General features: G+C 44.1%; 1 protein-coding gene across 1 annotated transcript in view; it reads left to right on the top strand.

Moving 5' to 3' along the window:
* Positions 1-10,317, top strand: part of LOC307122873 (uncharacterized protein) — a 41,769-nt gene extending 31,452 nt beyond the window's left edge. Inside the window, exons 12-13 of the mRNA XM_079811166.1 lie at positions 4,332-4,611; positions 10,075-10,317. Of these exons, the coding sequence (XP_079667292.1) occupies positions 4,332-4,611; positions 10,075-10,234 (440 nt within the window). The 3' untranslated portion in view covers positions 10,235-10,317. The remainder of the gene's footprint in view (positions 1-4,331; positions 4,612-10,074) is intronic.
* Positions 10,318-12,189: the final 1,872 nt, after the last annotated feature.

The following is a 12,189-nucleotide window of genomic DNA, read 5'->3' as shown; positions in this document are numbered from 1 at the left end:
TGAATCACCACATTTTTAGTCTATAAAACACGAAAGCTCAACAAATATATTGATGAGAACACTCGTTTAAACAGCACACACACCGGGACATTTGACTGCACATCACATTTTTCACAATGTTGATTCTTCTTGCAATCGTAATGCAATGGACTGTGGCCTACATTAAACCTTTAAATAAAAGGTTTACTGAGCTGTTTACACAGTCATATACAATAAAAGAGCCTGCACAGCTACAGGAAATAAAAATTAATGCAAAAAACCTGCCTACCTTACCAGAGCATGTCAGCAAAGCGGAGCTTCACTCATGAACTGCTCACCGGTAAAACGACGTGCGCTCATATTCCGCTCCGACATGATATTCCTCTGTACTGTAGCCTACTATACTTGTAGCCATTAAAACAGGTATTTAGTTTCAGTTTAAATATTATAATGTTATTTTTTAATTTAATTTATGTTGACAAGTGAACAGGACACATAAGATGCATAATATGTCGGAAGACACAGGGGTCAGAAATGATTTTGAACACTTCATTAAGTTTTGTGTTGTTGAATGCCTTTCTTTAAAGTTAATTCCGTTTTGTATAAATTGTATCTTAATTTTAAATAATTTTTTATCAACCAAATTGCCCGGATTAAATAAATAATAAGAAAATATAGCAGACAATGACATGGAGGCGCCAGCGCCGCGTGAACAACGACTTAAATGAACAACTACTAAGCTAAAAAAACAACAACAAAATACTTTAAAGCTACACTGTGTAACTTTGTTTGTTTGCTAAGAAACGTTTATTCTTAGCTAAAAACACTTAGTTCTTTCAAAAATATATGTGCTCATTAATGTATATCTACTTCTTTCAAGTAATAAAGTATTCTCGTAAGTTTATAATATGCCATTGAAAATACATACGGGTGAGGGGTTCGAATGCAGGTCGCCATGTTGCCCCTCCATCTTGAAAGTACATTAGCCAAAGAGGGACATACCCGTAAATTCAAGCTTCGCCTTTCACTTTTTAACACTCGATGGCACCGTGTCGAATGTGGACGAGGTCGAACTGGAAGCCATGTTAATCTTGGACTAAATCGGCCACCGTAGGAGTTAAAACGAAATCGGAATTGAGAGGAAGAGAAAATAATATTCACTGGATGGTCATATACCTTTTAACCGCTAGATGGGGGAAAATATCACACAGTGTAGCTTTAATCAGGGGCAGCCCTAACTATTTATTTCCAGAGGTGGGTAGTAACTAATTACATTTACTTCGTTACATTTACTTGAGTAAATTGTTTGGGTAACTTGTACTTTTTGAGTATATTTAAAGATGGGTACTTTTACTCTTACTCAAGTACATTTCTTGTGAAAAAACTGTCGTTTTACTTCGTTATATTCGGTGGCGTTCCTCCGCTACTGTCAAATGGTAATAATTATATTAAAAAAATGTAAATAAGTTAATATGACTTGTTCACAAGATGTCAAAAAGAATAGTTTCATAATGCGATGCATGCTGTGTGCACCAAAACAAACTGACATCTCAGCATACAAGAATTCCAGCTCCAACCTGAAAAAAACGTGTAGCGGTAAGTGTCACAATGATGCCTAGATTTGAACACTATTAATGGTAATTTGGTAACTATGGTCACTTTTCCCTTATTGTAATACTATTTTACACACTGTCCGGGTGTTTTCCTCAAATGCGCTCTTGTGCAAGCAATGACAAATCGTTTGAATCCTCCAAACAACACACGTCTACAAACAAACGTTCACATCTGCACATTTACATATACTTTTCTTCACAAAACGAAACAAATTGAATAGCCTAATGTGACGTCTTGCATTTATGCACTAATCCGGACAGACACCTGTCTGAAGTGTAGAAAATACATACAAATTAAAACGGGATTGTATTTTATTCCTACCTAAAGAATGCAATACTTATAAAAATATAAGAACAAAGTATGTTTTAAAAAGATCTCTGGTTAACTGCACTTATTTGCACATTTATGCACATTTATTTATCTTTGTTAATGTTAAAAATCTCGTTAACATTAGTTAATGCACTGTGAACTAACATGAATAAACCATGAACAGCTGAATTTTTATGAACTAACGTTAACAAAGATTAACTAATGCTGAACAGAGGTGTTGTTCATGGTTAGTTCATGTTAACTAATGCATTAACTAATGTTAACTAATGCAACCTTATTGTAAAGTGTTACCGAGAGGTGTGTGAAAGCTCTCCAAGTAGTCTGAAATTCAGGGTTTTCGCTTCTTATCAATCAGATCGAAAGTAGCTACTTGAGTAGTTTTTTCATAGAATACTTTCTTACTCTTACTCAAGTAACTATTACGATTATTAGGCCGGTTTCACACTGCACTCGTTAGCAGGGCGTAAGCAGCACATATTTTTTTCGCCGCCCATGTTAACAGATTAGTGCATTTACACCACACGCAGAGGCGGCAGCGCATAGCAGGAGCAGAGCAAAAGCAGCACTGCCGCGATCGTTTCAGCGCCAAGTCTATTTTTGCCGTGCTGCTCAGGCTGAATTAAAGCCACAGTGCATTGTTCTGATCAAAATTGATTAACATGAAAAATAACTAATTTCACCATGAAATCATGTAGTGAAGTGTTCCGTGTGTTTCACAATCACCATATGACATCCAGCGCTGTGAATTTTTTAAAATAAAATACACGAAAACACATCACTGTCAGGAGTTTATGCCCAAACTTCAAAAGCCTGTTTAAATGATTAAAACTAGAAGTATATCTTACCTTTAATGTTACATTTATCATGTGAACTACAACATGTTATATGCATGTGTGTTTGGGACAGACACGGTCGCATTTGCAGCAGATATATGCTGCCCATCATTAATCAAAGCATGAGACAGACAGGGGTCGGAGGAGAACACCGGAAAATGTGACATAATGGACGATATTCGTCTGTATTTGCAATACACACGCCACGGTTCAGCTGCGCGAGACAAGCGCTGCCAGTGTGTGAATGCACAACGGGCGTGTGCGGCTCCCGCTCTCCATACGCACTACTTCTGCACTGCCAGCGCACTGTTTGGGCGTGCGGTGTGAAGCCGACGTAACTTTTACTTTTACTTGAGTAAATATTTCCATAAGTACTTGTACTTTTACTTGAGTACAGATTTGGCTACTCTACTCACCTCTGTTTATTTCAGATGGGCCTATATTTGATCCAGCATTTCACAAAGGGAGTTCAGGGTTGAGCGCGCGGCGCTCAGCGGAATGAGCTTTAGAAATGAACGGAATCAGAAAGGCACTCTCTCTCCACTGGAGGAAATATTACCGCTCTTTCTACACACACACAGCAACGGTCACAATATGACCTCATGTATGTTTTAAGAACATAATTCAACATATAAATAATACTTTTTAATGGGCCACTTAAAATGTTTATTACAAATAAATTACTAAATTCTAAAAATGAATAAATGTAAATGAACAAAAATTTGCATTGCACTTGCAATCCTTTGAAACCAGGGGCACCACCCCCACTTCCTGTGCCCCTGGTTTGAAATATGTCCATTTATTATTGATTTCTTTACTGATTATACTACTCTCAGCAGTCAATAAAACAGATGTGTGGCCGACACCATGTTCTCATTCAGTCAGTCACGTTCAAAGTTACGTCGGACTGACGTCATGTGGTCTCGCCTGGAAACCCAATCAGATGCTGAAGTAAACAAAACAATCTTACTCGCGCTGACTGACACATCTGAAGCGTGCACACAAAGATGCCTCTTAGACAGTGCCTGATCCCGATATACACAGAATTACAGTATTTCAAAATATCTGTCTTGGCGAGTATTCACGCACACATAATCTGTTATGTCTTAAGTGAACGTTTGGTTAACTGTCAGGGAAAAGCATCTGATGTGTATCATTATATTAGACCCGTGCGGTACAGTAGGTCTTAATATATAAGTTGTCTGTTTCATTAATGTTAATCAAAGAATGTACTATCGTGGGGAAAAAGTTGAATATATATTGTTCCTATAGACGATTGGTTTTGACTTGGTGTGAGACAAATTAGATGTTATTACCAGGGATTTTAAGGTATGGTTGCTGTTGATTTTGTTTTGGAAACTTTAGAAAACTTTACCTCTATTTTTCTCAAAATTGACTTTGCTGACTCTATTGACTTCAAACTGGTGTAGCTCATGAATTTTTTGTCTGATTCCAACAAATCATACATAATTTTACAGGCTCTTCAGCAGAGAATAACTAATTATTGAAGATTTGCTCATTTACTTATTATGCCAGCCCGGGTCACAAATATATCTTGATACTGTCATTTTACAGGTAATTTGGCAGCAGGAGGAATCGTCACACAGTCATCAACCCATGACAGCTGGATCGCTGAACAAGCCATTGATTTCAATCCAGGTTTCACACAACCATCGTCAGCATGCTCGTCAACTAATATTCAGACTAACCCATGGTGGAGGCTGGATCTGCGTAATACTTACAGAGTTAGTAAAGTGGTCGTCACTAACAGACTAGACTGCTGTCCTGAACGAATAAATGGAGCAGAGATTCACATCGGAAACTCCTTGGATAACAATGGCAACAACAATCCCAAGTGAGACCCTCTTTCATTGGCTTAATATCCATAGAAATCCGTCTCAGGTTATGACTATAACCATAGTTCCCTGAGAAGGGAACGAAACACTGCGTCCACTAGGGACAGCTTTGGGAACGCCCACAGCGTGATAGCGTCTGATGCACGTATGTCAACTCAGCCAATGGCGAGAGTGAGCATCACGGGCGGGTGACGTCACGTCCAGGAAAGGATAAATATACATCCGGTCCGATCGCACTTCAGCTAAACTGCCGAAGCAAGGGATCACAGGGATGCAGGGAGTATGGCAAAGGGACGCAGTGTTTCGTTCCCTTCTCAGGGAACTATGGTTATAGTCATAACCTGAGACGTTCCCTTTCGAGGGAACTTCACACTGCGTCCACTAGGGACAGCTTTGGGAACAAATACCAAAACGCCATAATACCAAATGCCTGTCGTGTGAAACTGTGGCACATTCAAGACAGGAGCACTGAAGAACCTGGAGCACATTCCAGGTCAAGATCATAGTATCTCACAAACGTAAGAGGCGAGGACCAACCGGCCGCATCGCAGACTTCTTTGAGGGAAACCCCCGATACCAAGGCCTTAGAGGCCGCCATACTCCTAGTAGAGTGGGCTTTGACAGCTAAGGGACACTGCTGATCAGAAGACCCATAAGCCAGTGAGATAGCCTCGACTATCCACTTGCTCATTGTATGTTTGGACGCAGGGAGACCCCTGTTCTGAGGTCCAAAACAAACAAACAATTGATCCGCTTTTCTCCACAGGGCAGCTCTGTGGACATAAGCATCCAGTGCTCGCACTGGACATATACAAAGGTTCAATCTTTCCTGGTCTGGATTAACAAATGGAGGAGGACAGAGAGCCTGCAACACTATAGGCCGTGGAACATTGGTTAACACCTTCGGAACATACCCTAATCTAGGGTAAAGGAAAGCTTTAACCATCCCTGGTGCAAACTCCAAGCACGAAGGGGATATTGATAAGGCCTGAAGGTCTCCTACTCTCTTAATAGAAGAGATGGCAAGAAGGAAGATGGTTTTCAGAGTCAGAAACTTTTCTGAGATGATGTCAAGTGGCTCGAACGGAGCCGCAGATAAACCTTCCAACACTATAGCCAAATCCCAAGTAGGAACTCTAGTACGCACCGCAGGCCTCAGCCTCTTAGTGCCACGAAGGAAACGAGTTACCAACGGGTCTCTCCCCACAGTAATACCATCCACATGGGCATGGTAAGCAGAAATAGATGAAACATACACCTTTAGTGTAGCAGGGGTCAACCCAGAAGAGAATCGCTCTTGTAAAAAATCTAGCACTGAACCAACAGGGCAGTTGACTGGATCTAAATGTCGTTCTTGACACCAAGAAGTGAACAACTTCCACTTCAGGGCATATAGTCTCCTCGTGGATGGAGCTCTGGAGCTAAGAATGGTCTCCACTACCTCGGTAGAGAGACCAGACTCTATGAGCTCAGCCCCCTCAGCGGCCAAACCCATAGGTTCCACATTTCTGGGCGGGGGTGAAATATTGAGCCCTCCGCCTGAGATAGAAGATCCCTCCTTATCGGAATCTTCCAAGGTGAGCCATCGAGCAGTGTTACAAGGTTCGAGAACCAAATCCGGCTCGGCCAGTAAGGAGCTACTAGCAGTAGACTTATCCCCTCCCGGCGAACTTTCTCCAGAACTCCCTGGAGCAGAACCACTGGGGGAAATGCGTACAGACGCCGCCTCGGCCACGTCTGTACCATGGCATCCAGTCCCAGAGGAGCTGGATGTGTCAACGAGAACCAGAGTGGACAGTGCGTCGTATTCTGAGACGCAAACAGATCCACTTCCGCCTGGCCGTAAATCTCCCAAATGAGCTTCACCACCTCGGGGTGAAGTCTCCATTCCCCTGGCCTCAGCCCCTGTCTCGACAGGATGTCCGCTCCAATATTCTGGGCCCCCGGGATAAAGATTGCTCTCAAGGAGAGTAACTTCCCCAGAGACCACAGGAGGATCTGGTGCGCTAGTTTGCACAGTGGGCGCGAACGCAGACCCCCCTGACGATTTACATAGGAAACCACCGATGTGTTGTCCGTACGGACCAACACATGATGGCCCCTCAGGTCCGGGAGGAAGAACTTCAAAGCATTGAAGACTGCCATCATCTCCAGGCAGTTGATGTGCCACGAAAGATGATGGTCCCCCCACAGACCCTGAGCTGAGCGGCCTTCCATTACCGCTCCCCAGCCCGTGAGAGAGGCATCTGTCGTCAGGGTGACTCGACGACATAGTGCCCCCAGCACCGGATCCTGGGACAGGAACCAGGCTTTCTTCCATATGACCAAGGCGTGGAGACACCGCCGCGTGATCTTGATCATACGAAAAGGGTTCCCCTTCGGGGAAAACCCTCTGGTCCTGAGCCACCACTGTAAGGGCCTCATGTACAGCAGGCCAAAAGGAATCACGTTGGACGCCGCTGCCAATAACCCCAGCAACTTTTGAAACTGCTTGACAGTGAATGACTGGCCTAGTTTGACTCTCTTTATAGCTGACAGAATCGCAGCAATGCGCGTGGGTGAAAGCACTGCCCGCATTGCTACGGAATCCCAAACCACGCCTAGGAAAGTGGTCCTCTGTACTGGAGAAAGCACACTCTTCTTCGCGTTCAGCCTCAACCCCAACTTTTGAATATGCGCGAGGACGACATCTCGATGCCGAACCGCCATCTCCTGCGACTGTGCCAGAATCAGCCAGTCGTCTATATAGTTCAGAATGCGTATGCCCTGCAGCCTGAGCGGGGCCAGAGCTGCATCTACGCATTTCGTGAACGTGCGGGGTGAGAGAGCTAGACCAAATGGAAGAACCCGATACTGGTACGCTTTGCCCCCGAAAGCAAACCTCAGGAACTTCCTGTGTTGTGGAAGGATGGAGACATGGAAGTATGCGTCCTTCAGATCTATTGTGACAAACCAATCCTCGGATCTGATTTGGGTCACAATCTGACTTAGCGTCAGCATCTTGAATTTTAGTTTCCTGACCGTACAATTCAGACGACGAAGATCTAATATGGGGCGCAACCCTCCATCCTTTTTTGGAACTAAGAAGTACCGGCTGTAAAAACCCGACTCTCTGTTCTGTACAGGGACCTGTTCTATAGCCTCCTTTTTTAACAAGGTTTCTACTTCCTGTTCCATTATCAGAGCCTGCTCGGGACGTACTGATGTTACCAGCACTCCGTTGAAACGAGGTGGGTGGAACCCAAACTGAATTCTGTACCCCTTTTCTACCGTCTGCAGGACCCATAGCGATATATTTGGTAGACGTTTCCATTCTGCCAGAAAATCTACTAAGGGAACCAGCCTCTCGAGGCTGGTCTCTGATATTTCCACTGCAACCATCTCGGCGGCCTGAAGCATACTGGCAGCACCTAACCGATCTGGCTGCGTTTCTAACCTCCTTGGAGGCTGCGAGTGTGACACCTTGTCCTGTGGACGCCGAGTCACGAGCTCGCTGGAAACCGCTGCGCCCCGAAGCACCAAGGGTGGCGGGGTTGGCAGAACGGTCCCCTGAGGGCAACGAAGTGGAGTGGGCACCGTATACTGAGGTGAACACCAATCCACCCCGCAGGGGGGCGCCCTCGGAGACCTGACGCTGCTGGCGTCAGGACCTCTTTTGGCCTGAAGCCTTCTTCGCCTGAAGCACGACCCTCAGGTCGGTCTTCGGCTTAGAAGGCTTCGGCTGAGAGTGCCGACCTGGCCCACCGTATCTCTGAGGTGGAGCACGAGATGCGACGCTCTCTTTTTGCTGCTGCCTGTAAGAAGAGCTAGACGGCTGGGGCTGCTCACGCCCAGCAGCCCCAGAGGGTTGGTGGCGGCGCGGGAGATCTTTTTTAAAAGCCTCCGCTTGCTTTTTATTCTCCTGAAATCTGTCGACGACTTCATTTACAGCGTCGCCGAACAGACCAGCGGGTTCAACTGGCGCATCAAGGAGAAAAGCCCTGTCTTTATCCTTAATATCAGATAAATTGAGCCACAGATGTCTCTCTGTCGCCACCAAGGCTGCCATAGACCGCCCAATAGCTCTAGCGGTCTCCTTGGTGGCTCTCAGAGATAAATCTGTGGCCCGACGCAGTTCGCGCACTGCCTCAGGGCTCACTGTTTCGCCGCCATCCAAATCCCCCAGCAGTTCAGCCTGGTACGCTTGCAAAATACTCATTGTATGCAAACATGCACCAGCCTGCCCTGCTGCCGTGTACGCTTTCCCCACTAGCCCTGATGTTGTTTTTAATGGTTTAGTAGGGAGCGTGGGGGCCTTCAGGGACGATGCTGAAGTAGGGGACAGATAACTAGCAAGCGTCTGATCCACTTTAGGCATCGCCCCATAACCATATTCTTTCAGCCCCCTTATATCACTGTATGTTTTTACTTGAGGGCTGAAAAGACGTGATGAATATGGTTTCTTCCATGATCTACACAGCTCACTGTGTAAATCAGGAAAGAAAGGAAGACCCCGTGGTGAAGGTGACACATTTGACGTCAAAAAGCGCTCGTCTAATTTGCTTTTCGGACGAGCGCCTTGTTTCTCGGCTGGCCAATCAATATTTAACTTCGCCACAGCGCGAGTAATCACCTCCACCAGCTCTTCGTGTGCGGGGGAAAGAGATGGCGAATCATCTTCCCCCAATCCGACGCTCAACACATCCACCTCCTCAGAGCTGGAGTGTTGAAGCGACGGGCTCTCACTCTGGGCGGAAGAAGCCGCAGCGCGGGCTTCCGACACCAGAGATTGAGCGACAGATCTCCCGGGTGAAGGCAGAGAAAGAGCGCTCGCGCTCGTCTCAAACCCCGCCGAGAGATCCATCTGCGAACCCCATGATGTCCTTCTCCGCTGTGCCTCAGCAGCAGCGGGTCCAGAACCAGAGGGAACGCGATCCTGATCACCCTTCTCGAAGAGTGACAGGCGGGAGCGGAGCATGTGAAGCGGCAGCTTCTTACAATGCTCACAGTCAGCCCCCTCGAAGGCTGACAGAGCATGCTCCACTCCCAAACACATCACACACAAATCATGTGTATCTCCACCCGTAAGGAAACGGGGACACGGAGGAGTACACTGTTTGAATACTGATGCATTCGCCATTTTTAAACTGAGACTTATTGTGCTTTTGACGGACAACAATAAATAGACAGAGACAGTTTTCACACAGATCGCTTAGCTGAGGCAGAAAAGCTGAAGTGCGATCGGACCGGATGTATATTTATCCTTTCCTGGACGTGACGTCACCCGCCCGTGACGCTCACTCTCGCCATTGGCTGAGTTGACATACGTGCATCAGACGCTATCACGCTGTGGGCGTTCCCAAAGCTGTCCCTAGTGGACGCAGTGTGAAGTTCCCTCGAAAGGGAACCCTGATTCCTCAAGGCTGAAAACACAAGTGCAGAAAGAATAAAGTCTAAATGAAGTTTTCTCTGTCTCTCTGTAGATGTGATGTGATTTCTAGTATTCCAGCTGGTGGTTCGTCCACCTACGCCTGTAACGGTATGGAGGGTCGATATGTGAATCTGATCATTCCTGGAGATTTGAGGATTCTCACTCTGTGTGAGGTGGAGGTCTATGGAGAAGGGCTGATCCAAATATGTTGAAATATGTCCATTTATTATTGATTTCTTTATTGATTATACATGCTCTCAGCAGTCAATAAAACATACATGTAGTCGTCACTAAACCATATTCGTCCTCACTGCTAGTGAACCTGTATTTAATGGTGTCTGGGTCATATTTTGTTTTACTTTGTGTAGTTTTGTTGATGTTTTTTAGAGGATCTGTCCAAGTTGCATCTGTTTAAGCTTAAGTGACAGGTGAATTTTAACCAGAATACTGTAGATATTATAGACGCACAGCCTTTGATGCCAAAAGCTTAATATTCAATCATATATTTTTGAATCTTAAAAATGCATGATTATATGATTAGTTGCATTTATCTTTATTTTCTCCTGCTGTCTGTGACCCTTCAGAACCACTGATCTAAACAATAGAGAGTAACATCGTGTGTGTGTCTTTCAGGTCCTTGTTTAAAGCAAACTTTTGTGAAGCTCAAACTGAAGTCCAGCTTGAGTCTTGTGATGATTTAAGGGGTGTCAGTCTGGTGTATTATCCAGACAAATTTGATGTATTCATAAAATTAAACTGTTCCAAAGAAATCTAATAAATGTCTTCATCATCATATCCTGTTTCTTTGTGGGGATTTGTATCAATTCAAATGACCACCAGTAAAAATGAACTACTGCAAAAGAGAGTTACACTTTCCCTAGCATGACTGGTAGCCAGTCTCGTTTAAATCAGGTTGGGTGCACAATTTCTCTTCATACACGGCTTCAGCGGGAGATTCAAACATCCCATACACGGCTTCAGCGGGAGATTCAAACATCCCATACACGGCTTCAGCGGGAGATTCAAACATTCCATACACGGCTTCAGCTGGGGCCTGTACCATGATGGTAGATTAACAAACTCAGGGTTACAGGATTAGTTTCGAGTTGACAAAACCAAACCAATCTATTCAGGCCTTGTTGGTCCCATGATGCTGATCATCATCTTTCTCTGTCAGGCTTTGATCCTGAGTTTAGGAGTTTAGCTGTGACATCAGTAGTGAACAGCCAATCACCTGCTGTGGATCAGTCAAACTGAGATTCACTTGCGAGAGAAGCAGCGAGATTCATTTCTCTCTTCTGCAGAATATTACATGATTGAAAATCATTAAAATATACACAGCAAGAAGAAAAGAGCTGTCTATAAAAGAGGACAACTTAAAGAAAAATCTTACTACATCAATGCAAGTGAAAGTTATGACGTTAGTTTAGTTGATATATAGAGAGAATTGAACATTTATGCTCACGTAGTAATTTTTATAGCTTTATTTATTGATTTTAAAGCTTATTTGTATGACCTTTGTATAGGCTATTTATATTTTTAACTAAGTGCCTATTAATGATTGATTAACTAAAATGATACATGTGTAATTGATTAAGGGTATAATAATAACAAAAATTATTAAATAAACCATTAAAAATCATTATTATTATTATTATTATAAATAAGCATTGTTAAAAGCCAGAGGCTTTAGTTTTTAAAAACCATTTGCTATGTAGTGACCTTTAATTTGGAGTAGAAACAGGGGGAGTGGCTTTATTGCATCAGAGGTGTGTCACTGCTCAAAGCTGATTGGTCTAATTTTCTTTTTAGCAGTGTTCTTAGAACACTGCTAAAAAGCCAAACCACTTTAATGGTACCTAAAACCCAGCTTTGGCACAAACTAAGCTTAAACATATCTGGCTAGCCAGCTAAACCAGCTTCATGGTATAGGCCCCTGGAGTGTTACGACCCTTCGCTGGTTTTTAGAGGTATATATGTGTATATCACGTGACAGAACTTACTAGACAGAACCCTTTTCCTCAATCCAGCCCAAACACAGCATTAATGCTGTAGTGGACAGCACATTCCAGGGCCCAGTTTATGGCCGGGCCACTCTCTGTCCATAACAGTGGACAAAGGTTTGCTACATTTTGATTGGATCTTGGTAGACTGAGACAAACAAACT

Source organism: Gobio gobio, assembly GCF_949357685.1.
Source record: "Gobio gobio genome assembly, chromosome: 2".
In the NCBI taxonomy this organism is placed as follows: domain Eukaryota; kingdom Metazoa; phylum Chordata; class Actinopteri; order Cypriniformes; family Gobionidae; genus Gobio; species Gobio gobio.
This window is presented reverse-complemented; position numbering and strand designations above follow the sequence as displayed.